Here is a 20,963-nt window from a genome sequence, read left to right as displayed (position 1 = left end):
AATTCCACTATTCTCTCATTAGGAAAAGGGAAGAGATCTCTTCCTCAAAACTGAATTATCAGTGATTATTAAAAGGTCTATTTCCAATTTTAGATTCCAGATATTTCACAATTAAGAAGGAGCAAAAAGCACTTGAAAGCCATTGAAGAAGTTATCTTTAATAAAAAACTAACTCCATTTGAGGGTCCTGGCAACATTTTTCATATCTTATACTTTGAAAACAGAAGCTTCAGACTCAACTTCATCCACTGATACACAACTGCCCACGAGTACTCCTTCCTACCATGCAACAGTAAAAGAGCAACTAAGAAAGGATTTAGAGATGAGAAAAGAACAAACCAAAAATAATCCCATCCTGATTTCTTGCTAGAATATTACCTTCTCCCACCAAAATTTGGATTTTCGAATATCAGTTGCAATCATCTTGTAGCACAATTTGTCAACACCATTTTCATTTCATGTGGGATTGAGAGATGAGAATAGAACAAAAAAAGCCAACTTTGACATCACGTTACAAAAATTTCACCTTTTTTTTTTTTTGACCTGGTTAATAGTTAGAGAAAAGAATGGGTATATATTGATTTGTTTCCCTGAACAAAAAAACTTGGTGGTTGCTTATGTTATCAACTTAGTCCTTAAAAGACAAGTAAGTTACAGGTACCCACAGAAACAGATCATATCCAACAATTGCAGACAGCAAACCAACCAGTGACAAGTTTTTTCTCCAAGGTTAGTAGGTCATTCTTGATTACAAAGTAATAACAAGAAATAAAATAGCAACTAACTTTATTTTAAGGGTGCCAGCATCCCACAGCCAAAAGCATATTGTTCCATCTGCCCCGGTTGAAGATAAGTATCGCTTTGAGCCACTGCATAGTGGAGAGAACTGGGAGGGGAAACGGGGGAAGAAAAAAGAGAAGGTCTGTTAATCCGTCCCAGACATGCTAAGAAGTTCCTCAAGTCATTGGCTTCTCATTTAAACAAGACATAAAATAAAATAAAATGAAAAAAAAAAAGTATCAAACCATACTGAAGAAAAAAAAAAAAAAGAACACAGTAAACTGCAATAAATAGCACAATAACACAATGCTTCTCAGAGTAACTTTCTATCTTCAGAACAACCTGTCTGGGTTACTTGCCAAAGCACTTTGGGTTCTCCCTCCCCACAACCCAAACTGTGCAATAGCATGCAACTCTAAACAGAAACAAAGCAAACCATACTCAACACTGACTTGAGTTTTAGTCAACGTACCCATAAGTCAGAATCATGGTGTGCAAAGAAACCTTATTTCACAACAGAACTGTCCCCATGCATCACGCAATTTTTGTTTTGAACAAGCACTATGCCTGGCATTTTTCAAGGGTCAGATATTGTGACAATAAACCTGCCATTTTGCAGTGCGCACCATGAAAATTTCTTCTCCCTTCACAGCGTAGTTGCCAAATACGCATTTTCATTGTATTGAACATTCCCAAGTGGTTTCTTTTCCAGACAAGTGGTGCGTGTTATTGCTTAGGTGACTTTGCAAAGCAAACACCTACCTGCAATGACGTTATAGACGCGCTGTGGCCCTGCAGAACTGCTAAGGGTGCACAAGTTCGAAGGCACCAAACTCTGATCATTTTATCACAGCTCCCAGCAGCTATCATGGTGTTTTCGTAGTTCACTGCCATATCAGATATTTCAGCTGCATGCCCTCTCAGGGTAGCCAGCAACCTCCCATCATCTGTTGCCCAGATTTTTACAAGGCAATCATCTGATCCCTGGAAGTAAGTAGAAATAAATCATTTCAATCGTACCATTGGTTGTCTCAGTGTTACAGTTCACAAAGACAAAGAACTGAACAACACGATTAGCAGCACACAGGATTATTTTTTTTCATTCTTTTACTGCCTTCTAACTGCTTTTGAATAGTTTTCCACTCTGCAGTCAAAACACAACACTAGATCACATTAATTCTCAACAGCAGATACAAATCATGCATTCGTGACACAAACAACAGATCTCATAGCAAGGTGGATTTAACCTCCTCAGCAAGACACGACACTTCTTTTCAAAACTCCAGCACAAACTGAAGAAGGAAACAGTTGCAGTACACTGAATGCAAATGGATATTAAACGTGAAAATGAATCATGAATTGCTACCGTGTTTTTCATTTAGCATGATACCAATTTCACAGACACTGACTGAACAGTGACACCGTTCCAGAATGACTGATTCAAACCACCTGTGAGCTTTGAGGGCAGCCACTCCTGTATAGATTTTGGTTATTTGTTCAGGTTCAGAACAAATACGAAGATGGGCGTTGGGTTTAGCACCCAGAGCACCAATCTACTAATGGCCACACACAGATGCTGCAGCAAGGTATAACACGTCATACAATTTCACCTGGGTTTTAGTTCTTCTGCCTACCAACAGCGCATCTGTGCAAGTTTATCTCGCCTGCCTGCTGGTTTGTATTTTGTTTGTTCGTTTTTTGAAGAAGTGGGAAGGCAGGGCGATACTGTTGTCTGCATTTCTAAGAAAGGTATCCAAAGCACAGAGAACAGCCACCAAGTTTTCAAATGGGAGAAGGCAGGGAACAGCATCCTTGCAGTTACCTAAGAATGACACCTCCATTTGCGTTTGTACCAACAGCCAGCAAACCAGCCAACTTCCTCGGGGTTGCTTTTTGTTTAGTGAGCAAGAAGTTGTTTCTGACTCAGAGTTATTCACAATAGTTTCTCTCTTCCTACATTGTTTACATCAATGTAGACAAGACAACGTATCTCTTTACACACAGGGATACAACAATAGCCACCGTTTTCCAAAGAGTAAAAAGAAAGCTGACTGTATTTAAGCATACTGAGAGGGGGCATTTTTCTATAGGGATACTCTTTACAGAAGGTCTTTTTTCTCCGACTTCTCTCCAAAGCAAAAAGGTTGCTTTGGACCATTAGTGGCATGTTAATCCTGCAGAATGCTTTGCAGGGAACTCCAGACATGTGAAATCAAGATAACTTAAACATTGACTGCATTTCTGGACTGTCTTAATAGGTAATTTTGATTTACCATCTGCCATGCCTCTACTTTTCCCCAGATGGGCATGACTTTCTTATGGGAATGACATTTCTTTCTTCCCAGCTCTTCAGCAGGCGCACCCATGAACGCAGAGATGTGGGCAGGACAACTCCTCCCGTACCTCTGCCCTACTTGTTTTTGGTATACACTTAGTTTGTGCTAATTGCCTCTTGTCCTGTCACAACCCCCTCATGAGAGGAGTCTGGCTCCCATTTCTTTTTGAGCAGGATGAGAGAGATGAAGACTCTCTCACATCACATCTTCACACATGCAGATAAGATCCCTGCAAGCCTTCTCTTCACAAGGCTAAGAAATCACAGCTCTCTCAGCTTCTCCTTCTATGTCAGATGCTCCAATGCCTCCACCATCCTCTCAGCCCTTCCCTGGACTCTCTCCAGCATGTCCATGCCCTTCTTGTGCTGCAGAACCCAGAACCAGACCAAACAGTCCAGACATCATCCGGGCTGAGCGCCCTCAGGGGCACATTGCTGGCCTATATCCAACTTCTTCTCTCTCAGCATTCCCAGGACCTTTCCATCAATGCTGCTTTCCAGCTCATCAGGCCCCAGCATCTGCAGAGGGTTATTCCTCCCCAGGGGCAGCACTTGGCATTACCCTTGGTGAAACTTCACAAAGTTCCTGCTAGTCTGTTTCTCCAGCACGTGAGGTCCCTCTGAACGTGCACCGCTAGTGACTGGTCTCCTGCCACACTTCACGTCACCGATAATGACCCTTCAAACCAGGCAGTTCAGGCCATTTTTGGTCAATCTCACTGTCAACTTACCAAGCCTGTACTTCACCTGTTTGTCAGTAAGGATGTCATGACAGTGCTGAAAGCCTTGCTCTAGTCAGGACAAGCAATATCCACACTACTGGCCTTCATCCACCAACTTAAGTTGTTTCATTATAGTAGGTAGCAAGCCCACCTTTTCCCTGTTCTTTTTGCTGCTGATATACTGAAGAAGCCCTTCTTGCTGCTCTTCACATCTGTTCTGGTTTCAGCTGATATAGGGTTAATTTTCTTCCTAGTAGCTGGCATGGTAAACATGTGTTGGATTTAGGAGAAAAATAATGCTGATAACTCACTGATGTTTTAGTTGTGGCAGAGCAGTCAAGGCCTTTCCTGCTCCTGGTGCTGCCCTGCCCGTGAGGAGGCTGGGGCTGCACCAGGAGCTGGAGGGGACACGGCCAGGGCAGGGGGCCCAGGCTGGCCAAAGGGATGGCCCACACCTGGTGGTGTTGTGCTCAGCAATAAAACAGGAGGGGCTGGTGAGAGGAGAGCTGCCACTGCCTGGGGATGGGCTGGGCATCGGTCAGTGAGTGGTGAGCAATTGTGTTGCGCATCATTTGTTTTGTATATGCTTTTTTATTACTATTATTATTTTCCCTTCCTTTTCTGTCCTATTAAACTGTCTCTCCCTCGACCCACAAGTTTTGACCTTTTCCCAGTTCCCACCAGGGGGGAGCGAGCAGACAGCTGTGTGGTGCCTAGCTGCCTGCTGGGTTAAACCACGACAGCATCCCTTGCCAGATTCAACTCCTGTCTGTCTTCGGCTTTCCTACCTCCACCCCTCAGTGATCAGAGAGTGGCTCTGTATTCCTCCCAAGCCTCCTGTCCCTGCTTCTGCCTCTTGCACCCTTCCTTTTTATGTTTGAATTTTGTCAGGAGCTCCTTGCTCAATATGCAGGCCTCCTGCCACCTCTGTTGTCCTCCTGCACATCAGGACAGGAATGATCCCTAAAAATCAACCAGCTCTCCTGGACCCCTTCTCTCCAGGACCATAACCATGGGACTCCTCCAAGTATGTCCCTGAACAGGACCAAACCTGCTCTTCTGAAGCCCAGGGTTGTGAGCCTGCTTTTTGCCTTGTTCTCTTCTTTGCAGAATCACAAACTCCATCATCTGATGGTCACTTCTGTCACGACTGCCCCCCCCAACCTTCACATCCCCGAGCAGTTCTTGTTTGTATGATCAGAGCCAGCAGCAGCAGTCCCCCCACCTCACAGGGTTGCTTTGATGGCTATCTCCATTCTACCATAAATAAAATCTCGGGGCTTCAAAATAATTGCAAACAACTCTAAATGCTCCCTCTCCACCAGAAAGGAATCCTGCACTTGTGTTTTCCTGCTCAAGTTACACAGATTCAGCTTGGGACCAAGACCTCTCCTATTCATCAGGTAACAAAAAGAAACTCATCCTCTCATAAAGCATGCTACTCTCTGTTTTCAAACTATGCCAGCAACAACCCATTGCTCCTGGCTCTCTGTGCTCTCCCCACCTCTCTTTCCTGGCTTGTGATAAGTCTTTTATTTCTCCTTTGCCAGAGTGCGACAGATATGAAGGGATGAAGTTTACTGCTTGACTTTGATAACTTAACCTCTCTTCACGTGTTTCAATAGTGAAAACATGATCTCATCTGCAAGGAAGCAATTGTTCCTGTGGTAACTAGAGATCACTGAATGCTTTGGGTTGGAGGGGGCCTTAAAACCATCCAGTTCCACCCCCCTGCCATGGGCAGGGACACCTCCCGCCAGACCAGGCTGCCCAAAGCCCCATCCAGCCTGGCCTTGAACACCCCCAGGGATGGGGCATCCACAGCTGCTCTGGGCAACCTGTGCAATCACCATCCCTGAGTAAAGTATTCCTTAGGCCTAATTCTAAATCTACCCTCTTTTAGTTTAAAACCATTACTCTTTGTTAAAGTCATTACTCCTTGATCACGCAGATGACAAGATTTATAGTAATACCTAAGTTGTAAAATGACCTTATATATTGTCCTTAAGAGATTCATGCTTCCTGTACTTTCCCTAGTAACCCAAATAACAGAATGAATGAAGCTGCTGGAAACCTGACAAAACTGTATCACTCTCAATAATTTGATGTGGTGACAGTTTTGGCCCCATACTGCTCCCAAAGTAAGTGAGAAAGCACCGTAATTCATCCTCAGGATTTGGGCATTTTATCCTTTAGCAACAAGTATTTGGCTGACAGTCACTGCAGCTTCAGAGATACTGAAAACCACCACACTCCATAAAAAGCTGAATGCACAGAGTTTTCTTGTAGTTGGCTTTCCTCCCAATCTCCAAGGATACCCTATGGCATTCCAGACCACAGGAAGGAGATGTGCAAAGGGCACGTTCACGTCGCTGTTAGAACAGGTATGAGATCTCAGCTGCTAATTTCTGCCACCTTCACAAGGTAGTCTTTAGGAATTCCCAGCCAGAGTCCAAGATGTACAAATGTAATCTTACTTCTGAATCTCTGCCCTCCATAACAAAGAATTACTAAGACCCACGTGGAAATCATGCCAGTTATTGCTCAGTACTACCAACAGTGAAAAGAGGTGCAAACTCCAACGCAAAGACAGAGGAACACAACCACAAGCGAGAGCCCAGATTTCTAAAAGCACAGTCTGTATACCCACTGACTACTCACCATTCTTTCCACCTTCCTCAGAAAGAGGATGGTATACAGAAACATGTTTCTGATAACTGCTACCTTAATCTAAAAACAATTGCCCCCTGGTTCACAGGAAGAGTCTTACGCAATGAGATGCTGCTTTCCGAGATGGCTTTTCTAAAGACACAAGAGGGAAACTCTAGGAACAAGGGACGTGCAGTAGTGAATCCTATGCAAGGGAAACATCAATATCACATTAATGCCCTCCTCCCAAATGCTGGGGTTCATCTCACTGGGTCTTTTAGGAGAAAACTGTTGGCTTAGACAAGGAAGCAGACCAAAGGCTCTACAGCCGAGGCAGAGAACAAGGCCAGACACAAGATCTGGGATGGATGTCTCCATCCCCCCTCTGCCTGCATACTGTACACCATAACAACCTGTGTTCAATTCCTTCTTGAAGCTTGGTAACTTAGAAGAGTTTACCTCTCAGAAAGCCACGCATTGTGGATTAAAAGTATTCTTGAGATAGTTCGACATTACCAAAACCCTTAATAACATTGTTCTAGTAAGAAGCTACTCTGTTTATCCCTTTATTGCTACACTGAGTTCAGCTCAAATACTTGTATGGAAAAAAAGTAAATCACTTTCAGGAAGTTTTCAGTTTATAGATGGAATTTGGGATCCCCTGTAAGGTGCTCAGAACTTCTACAAGGAGAAAGAAGACTCAGGTGTCTCTTAATTTCATTTGTAGTTGTTTAACTGCATTTACAGTCGTGAGCATTTAACGCTTTTGAAAAGGCTCCAGATTTCACTCATCCTGAATACCTTGATTCAGGCTAATTTCATTTATCACCTGATTTATTCCCTTTAAGTTGCTGAGAATGCTAAAGAGAATGAAAAAATAAAGAAAAAAAAAAAAAAACAAGCTCTGTAATTCACATTTTCAAATCAATTCAAATGAACAAGTTAACAGGGGATTACAACAGAACTAGCAAACTTGCTGTTTAAAGCTTTATAAGCAGAGTTAAGAGAAAAAAGGGCACCATTTTTGCTTTAAGCTCTGCCTGTTAAGCTTTAAGCAGATTGTTTTAATCCCTTTGTTTCTTTAAAACAAACATATAAGCAGTCCATAAAGCAAATAGGTGATTTTTTTCACAATACTAAACTAATGAGGTTCTGTAACTGTTCCTGTTTTCCTTGATTCAAGGTTGCACTTCTGTAGCTAAAATTTAAAAAGTTTCACACTCTCCGTCAAGCTCAATCATTTATTTAACATTCCCATGCCTCCAGAAGTTAGAGTCATTAATGCACCAATATCTTCGTTTTAAATGTTCTTCAAACATTTACATTGTTCTTTTCAATTACTGATTAGTGAAAGTCTTGCAAATGACAAGAGCACTTAACACAGATAGTGAAACATACTTTTGCCACTTATTTTATTTCAAGTAGTTTTCTCTGCTAGCCCCCTGGGTCTGCGAATGTTTAACTAAAATTTGGCCAAAAAACGTTACCTACTTAATGCACGGATGATCTGAAATGCGTTATGAGCTCACCCTGTTCTACTGCTTTCACTGTGTAAGATCTCAAGAATGAACAAGTTTGCATATTCTTGAGGGAAGCGCAGTCACCACCAAAAAAATCAACGGAGGAGACATAAAGGGCTGGGGTGGGGGGGGGTGTGAAACTCATGGTGACAAATAATGCCCTCACCCCTTGAAACAGAGACCTGAGAGTGTAAGAAGGGAACAGGGAACGGGGAACCTAGAATTTCTACAGTGCTCTAGGAGGGTGGAGATGAAAATCGTTCACATGTGGATTGATCTCTTACACAAAGCAATAAATGTATGAGAACAGAGCCAAGCCATTAACATTAATTACTTGCATCACAGTCTAGAAGCCTCAAACCACTACCCCATTTTTCTTCGAGCTGCACAAACAGTACTCTCTGCAGCACTGTATATATTATATAAAACATGCTTCTGCAATTTTCACGTTGTAAGGATCAACATTATGAATCAGCTACTCACTTACAGCTTGCAGCCATTCTACTGGATGAACAGATTGTTCAAAGCAAATAAGTAAATAAATGAAAGACACCCAATAAACTAAACCTCGTATTACAAGACCCCTAAAAAGCTGCTTGCAGAATGTAATTGATGGAGAGCAATCTGTGCATAGATAACTTAAAGATGTAAAAGAGTCAGCAACAAAGGAAAAAAAAAAAAAAAGCAGCTAGTTCTAGGATCTGCTGACAGCTGGAGACCTCAGAAGTCGATTTAACCACATTGAACTAAGGAAAGCTTGAACTAAGCAAAGACTTGGCTTCTCCCTATATATAGTATAGCCTATATAGTTATAGGCTGGCTACAGAGGCATGTGTTGTACCTCTCCATTACAGAGGAAAATTAAACTGTCTCAGCAAGCAAGAAAGCAAGAAAAATGTCTAAAGTAGTAAATTCTGTAGCATCTTGGCCAAACAGTAATATTATATCTGAAATAACTCCGTGAAATTCTGCCTGATCTGAATGGGACAATTCACAACTCTTCAAATACTGCTGCAGTTCTACCAGCGAGGGCATTGGCTTACTCTGCAGTTCACATTTCCAAGGTTTTGTCTGCAACTACTACACATCGTGCACCTATTAAAAGCATTTGTCAAAAGTGAGTGCTAGAACAAGTTCAGCACCAGCAGAAAAGCGATGACAGCCTTACCAAGGTATGGAGCAAAACTGGTTCATCGCTTTCCTACCATTCCACAAACTTGTGGGCTGCAGTGGGCTGCCAAAATCCAAACAAATCAGCCTGTGTAAAGTTTCCAACCACGGGTTATTACACACCCTTGTTTATTATTCCCTAGAAAGAGTATCTCGGAGGCAACAGGGAGATAAAGGTGGCGGAAAAGAAGATGGCAACTTTCTGACTACAAGGAAGGACGAAGTAGTACAAGAACCAGACGAAGAAATGCCTGTCCCTACTACCATGCGTGGGTTCTGCAAGTCATGCTTTTCGAAAGATCCAAAACACAAGTCTCAGAAATAATTAGGTTTTCTTCACTGGCAGCTGGTAGTTCTTTCAGTTGTGTCTTTGCAAGGAAAGAGGTTGTCTTCATTGCGGTTAATTTAAAAATAGAAATTACCAAGACATCTCAGTTTGTATATTAGGAATATTTTTGTATATTCAGGGAAAAAAAAAAAAAAAACAGCTTAGAGGCTGATCTTCAGAAATCTCTTGTGAAATCTTTAGAAGAATGTAAATAGAACCAGTCACTGCATGACCTACTAGCTAGTAGGAAAACTGCATAATGTCCTGTTTTCACTGCCTCCAGGCAAACTAAGAGCACCTTCTTCCTAGCAAAGATAACATCTCTCAGAACAGCGTGACTTGAAAATGTGCTGAGATCACTTCTTTCTTTTAATTTGAAGCAGCACATAAACAGAACCTGAATTTAGAGGCTTTCAATCCTTCAGAGGTCAGAAGGAAAATAGTTATGATGCATCTTCTACACCCAATTATAAATCTAAACCAAGCTCTTTTATCTAGCTAATGTCACACTAAATGCTCTAGGTTAGAGTAAAACCAGAGCAAAAATGATCCCCTATTGATACATATAAATTTATATGCTGGTAGCAGACATCTAGAATGAAGTCTGCCTTCCTTCTGATTAGAAATTCCCAGTTCTACTGACTACACTGGAGACTGAAGAAACAGCATTGGTCTAGACTGAAAAGAAGACTTGTCCCCATTTTGTCATAAAGATTAAAATGAAATTAAAAGAAGACAGTTCATCACCGATTATCCATTGACTACACCACACTATCAACTTCAAATTGTATTTCACTGAATGCAGAATAAAACGCTTTGGTTTTCCATTTGTCACCAACCACTTAAACATCTACACAACACCCACAGGCCTTACCTGACAATGCTGAGGTAAGAAGTTCTGCCCCAGCCCCCCAGATGAAAATTCACCAGCTACAAGTACCTTCTACAGACAGTTTATTCGACACTGGATTGAAATAATCATGATGTGAACTTGTGACCTTTTTCAGGCAATTTTACTGGCAATTATACCAGGACATCAGTTTATCTCTCAGCAAAGGACTGTCGGCAAAGCTCTAGGGTTGCAGAAGCGATATTGCTCCCCTCTATTTTATTCCAGGTTCTTCCACTTTTATTTTGGAAATAAATTGTTGTTACGGTCCAGAGAATTGTCCCTCTATAGCCACTGTTAAGTCACACTGCAGAGCACAAGGGAATGTGCAACTCTACTCTTCCCTACAGGTGCACTCAGGGAAGTTTAGTAAATTTATAGAATCGCAGAATGTGTTGGGTTGGAAGGGACCTTAAGGACCATCCAATTCCAACCACCCTGCCATAGGCAGGGACACCTCTCACCAGACATCCCTCAAAGCCAACAGATTTTAGGAACATGGGATTCAGAAAAAATGAAGAATCACAAGACTTAACAAGGACTTTCATGCACTTCTCCTGGTGCTTCCTTGAAGAAGTTTTTATTTAGAGGTGAACAGGATGAGCGTAGGGGATTTTTATACTCGCACACAAAATCCCTAACCCATTCTACCTTGTCACGTATAAAATAAGCCCATGACATCGGAGAGACCCTTCTCCTGACAGGTTAATCACGCACAAACTAGAGGAGATGGTAAGAATTTAATGCCTATGACTGTTGAGGGACTTAGCTTGTCAATGAAAGCTAAAGAAATATGAAGAAAATCTCTACTGTGAACAAGTGAACAAATAAAGAGAAGCCTGTTCATGACTCTCGAAGCGCCCCAGTCCCTACAACCACACATCCTTCCATGCCAGGAAGTAAAACATATGTGGGCGAAAGGGCAAGTTATATTTGTGGCTGTGCTGAAAGCATTTGAACAGTTAGGACTGCAAGACGTAGCGTAGAACCGAAATGTACTTTCATCTGCATTGTCAGAGTTCACTGTCACGAGCTTCGAAGGGACACAATCAAGCTCCTGAATCCACAAAGGCATCAGAAGTATCCAGTACTTGTGGGAAGGCAATAAATGCAGCTCAAGTGGCCCACACTGACACGGGGTATGCATTTATATGGTCCTTTGCTTCATTAAAATTGACTATTGCTAAGGTATCCAAATTATACTGGCACCCATCTGTTTTCATAATTCCCATTTATTTGGGAAAAATGCACTTTCAGTACTGATTTCAGACACCCTCCTTGTTTTTTAAACAAACAGAACAAAACCCAAAACAAACAAACAAACAAAAAAAAAGGCAAAAAAAAAAAAGACACCAAAACAAGACAATGAAAATAGCTACAAAAACTGAGAATATTGGCACTAAAAACAGTTTCTGGTATCTCACGGATTACAATTCCTTGTGAACCAACATCTGTTGAAATGCACTACGCTAGGCTTCTGGTTTCCACGAGCATGCCATACAAATATTAAGTACATCACCAGACTGTTAACTGTCATGCTTTAAATTTTTTAAAAAATACAGAAAAAAAGTCAAAACATTTTTTAATTACATATTGATTGTCCTCCCTGACTTCTAAAATTTTGTGGTGGTTGTCCATTCTTTTGCTATGTATCTTCCCAGAGAATACAAGTCTACTCATGGTAATTTTACTGGAATTTACTTGTTTTCTGACTAAAATGCATGGATCAGCAGTCACCGTCACATTTAGCTGTGGTGGTTTTACCCAGCTGGGCAGCTGAGCTCCAACACAACTGCTCCCTCACTCCCCCTCCCCAGGGAAGAGGGGGAGAAAAAAACAGACTCAGCACATGGAGATTAATGTAATTTATTTGCTACCTCTAGCAGACTAGAGCAGTGAGAAACTAAAAACAAACTAAAGCCACCCTCTTCCACCTCCTTTCCCAGAGCAGTGCAGGGGAATGGGCTGCGGTCAGTCCCTTACACTCTGTCCCCAGTGCTCCTTCATGGTCTGTCCCTGCCCCTGCTCCCCGTGGGGTCCCTCCCATGGATGCCGTCCTTCCCCAGTTGAGCCTGTGGGGGCTGCCCGCAGGCAGCAGCTCCTCAAGCACTGCTCCCACACAGCTCCATACCACGGGGTCCATCCCCCAGGAGCAAACTGCTCCAGCACGGGTCCCCCACGGGCAGCAGCTCCCCCCAGCCCCCTGCTCCTGCGTGGGCTCGTCTCCACGGGCTGCAGCTCCGGCTCGGGGCCTGCTCCTGCGGGGGCTCTCCATGGGCCGCAGCCTCCTCCAGGCCACATCCACCTGCTCCACCGGGGGCTCCTCCACCCATGGGGGGGCTGCAGCGTGGAGATCTGCTCCATGTGGGACCCATGGGCTGCAGGGGGACAGCCTGCTCCACCAGGAGCCTCTCCACAGGCTGCAGGGGAACTGCTGCTGCCTGCCTGCAGCACCGCCTGCCCCACTTCTGCAACGACCCTGTGGTCTGCAGGGCTGCTTCCCTCTCATTTTCTCACTCCTGTCTCTCCCAGCTGCTGTCACACAACAGCTTTTTTCCCTTTCTTCAATCTGCTCTCCCGTAGGCCCACCTAGCATTGCTTCTTGGCTTGGCTCTAGCCAGAGGCAGGTCCCTTTGGAGCCTGCTGGGTTCTTCTCATAGAAACCACCTCTGCAGCCCCCCGCTACCAAAACCTTGCCATGTACACCCAATATATTAGTATGCTAAAACTATTTTAACATGCAAACCAGCATGGTCATTAAAAAGCATCCAAGAGTAACAGCAGTAAAGCATTCATCTGCTCTTAATATGCAACATCAGTACATGTAGGTTTCGGGAACAGTTAAATGACATGCTAACTGCACTTCGAAAAAATCATACAATAGAAAATTTGTACTTACAGTAAATATTCTCCTGCCAGTCCGATCAAAAGTTACACAGTATACAGAAGATAAGTGTCCTAAAATTCGTTTATGCATCTTCATATGTTGATAGACTGCAGTTGGAACAAGGCGTTCAAGTCTGTATTTTCCATTTAGTTTTCTCGAAAACAAGGTATCCACTACCAAATGAGAAGAAAGAAAATAAACAACATTTATATTGTGTTCATAAACTACAACACTGTCGTGAAAGAAGTGAAAGTTCATTTCAGCATTGGACCACACCTCATATGAACACTTTACTACAGTCATTCTCTCATTTTACAAAACTTAATAAGGGAAAATGTAATACAAAAGTAGCCTCTGATACATACATGCAAAAAAGTAGTAAAGTGCAAGGCAGAACACAAAGGTATTATACATCAAACTTCCATTTCTAAGTGCCTAAATGTATGCTTCTTGCTTCATACCTAGTGTGAGAAATTCAGGAGGACCAAGACAGCTTCCATGGAGGAGTAAACCACCTCGAATTTAAGATACGTACAAGCTTCCCCACAGCTATTAACTGCACACCAGAAAACATTCAAGTCCTCTCCAGGGCAACCTGTTTTTAGACACCTGCATAATCAAACATTTATCCACCCTCTGCAAGATAAAATCAGTTCTTGTTTTGAAGAATACTACTGCCTGCTATGGCCAAAAAAAAAAAAATACAACCAAACAAAACCAGATACAAATTTAGCAAACCCTGATTTTGATTAACGGAACTTTGTTTAAAGGGTTTAGGATTTTTTTATCCAAGTTTAAAAGCTTAAAAAGTCCAGGAGCAAGAATTTACTTTGTTCTAACAAAATGGAAAGAAAATAAAGGTCAGAGTTATTAATTTTAAACTGCTACTCATGCAATGATAAAGCAGCAAAGTGTAGTGCTTGCATGCATGGATACACATTAGTCAGACGGTTCCCCATATTGTTATTAGAGCTAAGAAACGGTGGCAATATATTTTATATTCCACAGAATTATGATAAAATTTGCAAATATATCCTGCTTCTGAATACGTGAAAAGTAAAATAATAATAAATGCCCAGCAATATCCAATGCACTACACATGGAAAACAAAATTCACCACTGTCAAGACAGGTAGTTGCTACTCTCATCACTCCCCTGGTTAGGAGTTCTTTACACATCATTTCACCACAGTAGTGTGTGTGCTAGTGAACTAACGGGGACAGGGTGCAGGGCTGGAAGTGCATGACACTCTCGCTAGCATCAGCTGTGAAGAGCTACAAGCCTCTTGCACCGCACGGTTTTGGCCCAGGCCAACTAGACAGTGGTTCATGAGTCAGCACAGGTCAAACTTCATTCATTATGCAAACTGGATAGCAGCTACTCTGCACGGGAGCAAAAGCACTTAGTGGTATGGACAACTGCCAAGCCCACTGGCTTCAGGCCATGAGAACAGCCCTGAAACATTTCAGCTCCTGCATATGTAGCCCAGGGATTCAAGGAAGTCTTCCCAGTTCAAGACGCTTTGTGAAGGAGCAGGATCCTTAGCTGTGGGGTGAGGCACTGACTCGCTGGGCTGCTACTGCCTTAAGGCTCTGCAATATCTTCACCCTCCCCCTACACAAGAAAAAGATGCAGCTGCAGTTGCTTTATGACAAAGCTTTTCCTTGCCAACAGACAGTCTACTTTAGAACAGCAGGAAACCCAGATTAGTTCAGTCACAAGATAAATCGTTTCTGCTTCTGACACATCATCCCATGGTAAAAAGAAAAAATAAAACACACACCAACCACACACAATAAAACAGAGTAAGAAAAAGTATTTGCCACAACAATAAAGTGATCTTACACAATCTCAACCTATTCAGTAGTTACCTTTTTGTTTGCTCTTAATGTAAGCAGGTTGCTTGGAAATCAGCTTCTAGCACATTATATAAAAATGAATCCATAGCTCTCATAAAAGTAAAAAGCTAAACTAAAAGTTAATTGCTGAGATGTTCTGTCAGTAAGTTTAGAAGTAAGCAGCCTCTTTAGGAGAAAGCAACCAATAACTTCATATAAGCATTTTACTTTTAATATACAGACAAATTTTGACCTTTTTTTTTTTAAATTTAATAGATTTAATAGATTTTTAGATTAATTTAATAGATTTAACATAGCCTAAGCCAGTATTTCTGCTGATATTCTTGTTGATGTCAAGTGGTGATGGGCAAATTGCTACTGGTTCACGTATCTCTGGGGAACTCAAGCATCCCTTGTTTAGCAACAAGCAGCCTACTGCACACAACAGAAGCAACACAGCAACAGGGGAAATGAGAAAACTGGGAGCTTACTCACTGGCTTTGAACAAAATTTAGATTAAAACTACATAAAAATCCCATTACCCTTTAAAAATAAATTTAAGGGTTTTAAAAATTGGCTTTATAAGGCAAAAAGTATCATTACGAACCTATGGACGATGGGGAAGAGAATTTTTAACCAAGATCATGCTTTTAGAAAAAAAAAAAAAACAAACCATGACAACTTCCCATAGGTTTGGACACTGTCCATTAAAATACTATTTTTCAGAAGACTCCTCCAACATTTTTTTTTAAACTAAATGCTCACATCCATCATTGTTCTTCAATACAGCCTCCCATTTAACTCTAATTATATTTAATCTCATTCTCTTAGCCAAGGGATCCAGCTTGATTTCTGAGGCGTTCCCATGTTTTATTCCAACATTTACAACTCCAGCACAGACCTTGTTAGCAAAGGAAGTACTCTTTTTTTTTTTTTTTTTTTTTTTTCCTTTTAGAGTACGGGTAAAAATTAAAAAATAGCTGCATCTTGTGCATCAAAACAATAAAACTGATTTTTTCTGGTGTGAACCAAGCTGAGAAAGACTACCAATTGCTAATAATAATACGTTTGTATTAATTATAAGTCTTAGGTTTCATCATGATAGATACCCAGATCTGGCCTCAATACCTTTCAGGCCTTCTGTGGTCTTTAAGCTATTTTAGCTTGATTTTAACTGTATTTGGGGGGGGGGGGGAGGGGGAGGAAGTGATTTTAGGAACTCCTGTACAGCGGTTACTCCTGCAACTCTCTTGTTTAATCCCTATGAGCAGTTCTGAGTCTTTGCTTAGGTTCTGCCTGGCCTCACACAATGGGGTCAGCATAAGCAAAGGTGTTGGTTCAATCACAGGAAGAGTGATAAGGTTTAAGTAGTTAAACAGCTGCCACAAACAGTACCTAACAAGCAAGGAAAGTAGGACACAAACTTTATCCAAGGCTGGTTAGAGAGCACTGGTTGGGCCCTACAGCGAGTCAACCAAGAAAAGAAAGAAGGGTTGGATGCAAGAAAGAACAAAGCCACACAACAGATTGCTCGCTCCTTATTAGGATGTCCCCGTGAACTGGACACTGCATGGAAAAAGCTACAACCCAATGCCTGAGCAGCTAAGGGAATTAAAATTATCTTATCTTTGCGTCTGTCCACTACTCATGCACAAGATTTTGTTTTAAAAAGCAGGAGAAAAAAAACAAACACAGATGTTATCAGTTGTGTGCGTGACACGGAACAACGCTCCACTACTTAGTCCCAGTTGACATTTTGGTTCTCATATATCAATTCTTCGTATTTAATAGTGAAGCTAGCTGATCAGTAGAATTCAACACCTAAAAAAGTGAGGTGCTCTGCAGATGTCTGAGCATGTAAGAAAACTTCTCCACAAAAAAAAACAAACAAAAATTTTTAAGTTGCTATCAGTTGTTTACCAGTTGCTTCCAAACAAAGCAAATCGCTCATCGCTTTCAGGTAACTGGGCTCGTCTTCACCCAACATGACCAGCCTTAAAGACCGACTCTTGACCTTGTCACAGAATCACAGAGGTTGGAAGCGACGTCTGGAGCTCAGCTGCCCAACCTCCCTGATCAAGCAGGTTCACCTTGGGTAGGTTGCCCATGACTGTGTCCTGCTGGGCTTTGAGTATCACCAAGGGTAGAGACTTCACCACCTCTCTGGACACCCCGGGCCAATGTTTTGACTACCCACAGTAAAAAGGTACTTTCCAATGTTTCAGTGGAAATTCCTGTACTTTGGTTTGTTTCCATTGCTTCTTGTCCTATCAGGAGGCACCAATGAGAAGAGCCTGGCTCCATCTTCATCACAACCTGCCAGTTAGGTATTTATACCCCTTCCTGAGATCTCCTTAAGCTTCCTCTTCAAGGCTAGTAAATCCCAGCCCTCTTGGCTTCTCTTTGTATGATAGACACGTCAAGCTTTTCAACATCGTCTTTTGCTAGATTCATTCCACTGTGTCCATGACTTTCTTGTTCTGAGGAGCCCAGAGCTGGACCCAGCACTGCAGGTGGGGTCTCAGCTGTGCTGACTAGAGGGAAAACACCCTCAGCCTAACAGCAACGCCCTACCTCCAACAGCACAAGATGCTACTTCTTTTTGTTGTGCAAGGGTACACTGGGGACTCATGTCTGACATGTTGAGCACCAGGATGCCCAGCTCATTAAGCCCCTGTTGTCTAATTGTGCACAGAGACCTTCCTTCCCACGGACTTCTGCACTTCTCTTTGTGGAACCTCTGTGAGCAGAGCCCAGCAGCTGCCCCATGTAAGATCAGAGCCAGCTCCAGCCGGCTCCACAGGTACCCACCACTGGCCAGAGCCAAGCCAAGGAGCAATGCTGGGTGGGCTTCTGGGAGAGGAGACTGAAGGAAGGGGAAAAAAATCTGCTGTGTGACAACTCCATCCCGGTGGAGCAGGTGGATGTGGCCTGGAGGAGGCTGCGGCCCACGGAGAGCCCCCGCAGGAGCAGGCCCCAGGCCGGAGCTGCAGCCCGTGGAGAGGAGCCCACGCAGGAGCAGGGGTCTGGGGGGAGCTGCCGCCTGTGGGGGACCCGTGCTGGAGCAGTTTGCTCCTGACAGACCCCATGTCACGGACCCACACTGGAGCTGTTCTTGAAGAGCTGCTGCCTGTGGGCAGCCCCCACAGGATCAGTTCGGGAAGGACGGCATCCATGGGAGGGACCCCATGGGAAGCAGGGGCAGGGAGGGACCGTGAGACAGCATCAGGGACTGGCTGCAGCCCCCATTCCCCCCATTCCCCTGTGCGACTTGGGGGGAGGAGGTGAAAGAGGGCAGGTGGGGGTAGGTGTTTTTGGTTTGCTTTTAGTTTCTCCCTGCTCTAACCTGCTTCTGATAGGCAATAACTTGAAACCACTTATATTAATGTCCTTCTGCTGAGTCTGGTTTTGTCCATGACAATAATTGTTGAGTCATCTCCCTGTCCTTATCTCAACCCTTGAGCCCTTCTCATCATATTTTCTCCCCCTTTTTCCTTTGAGGAGGGAGAGAGAGACAGCAGTTGTGGTGGAGCTCGGCTGCCCAGCAGAGAGAAACCCCCACACATCCTGCTCATGCGTTTCTCCAGCCTGTTAAGGGCCCTCTGAATGGCAGCACGGTCCCTCTGATGTGTCAGCCACCACCCCTAGTTGTGCACTGCCTGCACGCTTGGTGTGCCATCATCCAAGTCACTACTGAAGATGTTAAACAGTGCCGGCCCTAGTGTTAGCCCCTGTGCGCACCATCAGTAAACCCTTTTGCCAATCAATCCTTTGAGCCAAACATTTCTGCCTGTATCAAATCCCAGAAGGGCTGGGGCTGGCAGGGCCCTCTGGAGCCCACCTGCTCCAACCCCCTGGTTTAAGCCGGCCCACACAGAGCAGGCTGCCTCCTCTCTGCACCCACTCTTCAGGTATTTATACGCAGTGATGAGATCCCCCTGAGCCTCCTCTTCTCCAGGCTGAGCAGCCCCAGGTCTCTGATCCTGACCCCACTCAGCAGAAGGCCCTGCTCCTCCTCCAGATGATGCTACACCTGGAGAAGCCCTTTGTGTGCTCCTTCATGCCCTTCCCCAGATTCAATGCCAGAAGAGCTCTGACTTTGATTACTGCAGAGCCGCAGAACACTACAAGTCCACTCCAACCTCAGCAAGTCACCAGGTCCAGCATACCCTTTGGAGGCAAGGTCAACTACAAGTTACTACGGCCCTTTACTAGATTAAAAAAAAAAAAAAAAAAAAAAAGTGTGTGTGGGAAGTTGCAGATGAACGCAGTGAGAAATATGGGATTCTGTACCCATCAAGGCCAACACTTAAATACATTTATTTATTTTTAAAGGTCACTTAGAAACATAAAACAAACAGACTTGGGCTCTTCAGACAACTTAGTAAAATGGAAATTTTTAAAATCTCACTTCTACTGTTATGATTCACTGCTACTAACAATGTTAATCTGAAAACCACATCTCTGAGTCAAGATCACCTTAATTTTTTGCTTTCCCTCAGAACAATTTAAAATTTAACATACATAAAGCTGCTGAATGTAAAATGGTAGGAGTTCTCAATAGAGCTTGTGAAAGATTGTATCAGGCTTTCTCCCACTCAAAAGGCACGCGGCAGGCACCAACCTGAATGCCTTCAAAGTTTTAGAATGTCTCTAACTCCGCACCCAAAATAGCACAGGCAGTTCAGAGAAATACAGCAATCTGTGAGAGATAAATTTTGGTGTCTGAAAGACGGTGCAGTATTAGCTGTGCTGACCTTTTTTTCCCTTGGCTTTTTTCCCCCTTTTTTTTTTTTTTTTTTATCCAAGCGACCAGCTTCATCACCGTATTTACACGGTCTTATCCTTGAATGTGAAATATGCCTTTAAAGACAGGGGAGAGTAACATGCTTTACCTTACATTAAAAAAATAAAAAAACACATACAGAAGTCTTTATGGTTTATTTTTCATTTTCTTCCCTTCTGGAGTTCTGTTTAATTAAAGTTCTAGTCTGAAGAACAGCAGCCACCTTTGTTCCCCTTCCATTCACACAGAAATGGAAGCAGGTTCAAAGCAGATCTTGAAGGACACTTGAGAAACACATTTTATTCACAACTCTTAGCCATAACGAAATGAGTCGCATAGCTTGAGAGCCTGGGCACACCTCTAGTGAATACCAAGGCATTTACAGTTGTTTAAAACAACAAGACTGCCAGACTCCTCCTGTCGCTGTCTAAGCTAATAACATTAAATGTGTCACGCACTCAGGTTTTCTTCCCTCCTCCACCCCTTCTGTCAAGATGTCCAGGATCAAAAAAGCAGCTTGAACTGACTTTTACCTTCCCACCATTTCTCTGTTTGACTTCCAAACCCTACGCAGTACTCCCCGTCTTCTGGCTTATAGGCAATGATCGCCACCCATCTGACGTGAGATAAAGCTAGCAACCGATTGAGCCAGAACTTGTCTCAGGGCAGGGTAAAGGCATGCTGGCTTCTCACTGGAGCATATCTGAGAGTATGTTAGGTCTATATACACCCAAAACTTTCCAAATAAAATTTACCTGCTCAGTGAAAGTAGGTGACCAAACCCTTACCAATTTAGAGAAATGAGAGGCAAGACGCTTGCAAGGGTAGCACGCAACGACAAACGAAAGCTGTGCAATCCCAAGCATTTCCAAACTCTTCCCTATCTTCAGCACAATCTTGTTTACACCCAGCATATTACTTATTTGTTACATATCTCACTCAACATATTAGGACTTCTATAACATTTCTTTTTGCATAAAAAGAAGGCATTTATTTTAGTATAATTCACTTTATACTTGAATAAACACAGGTAACAACGTTAGTTTACACAGATAATTT

General features: G+C 43.0%; 1 protein-coding gene across 2 annotated transcripts in view; it reads right to left on the bottom strand.

Annotated features, from left to right (window-relative positions):
• Nucleotides 1-20,963, bottom strand: part of PHIP (pleckstrin homology domain interacting protein) — a 107,276-nt gene that overhangs the window by 72,004 nt on the left and 14,309 nt on the right. For both annotated transcript variants that reach the window (XM_032183997.1, XM_032183998.1), the window contains exons 7-9: nt 13,293-13,453; nt 1,543-1,764; nt 786-886 (exon numbers count right to left, since the gene is read on the bottom strand). In XM_032183997.1, coding sequence (XP_032039888.1) covers nt 786-886; nt 1,543-1,764; nt 13,293-13,453 — 484 coding nt within the window. The remainder of the gene's footprint in view (nt 1-785; nt 887-1,542; nt 1,765-13,292; nt 13,454-20,963) is intronic.

This window comes from Aythya fuligula, chromosome 3, assembly GCF_009819795.1.
Source record: "Aythya fuligula isolate bAytFul2 chromosome 3, bAytFul2.pri, whole genome shotgun sequence".
Lineage (NCBI taxonomy): Eukaryota > Metazoa > Chordata > Aves > Anseriformes > Anatidae > Aythya > Aythya fuligula.
This window is presented reverse-complemented; position numbering and strand designations above follow the sequence as displayed.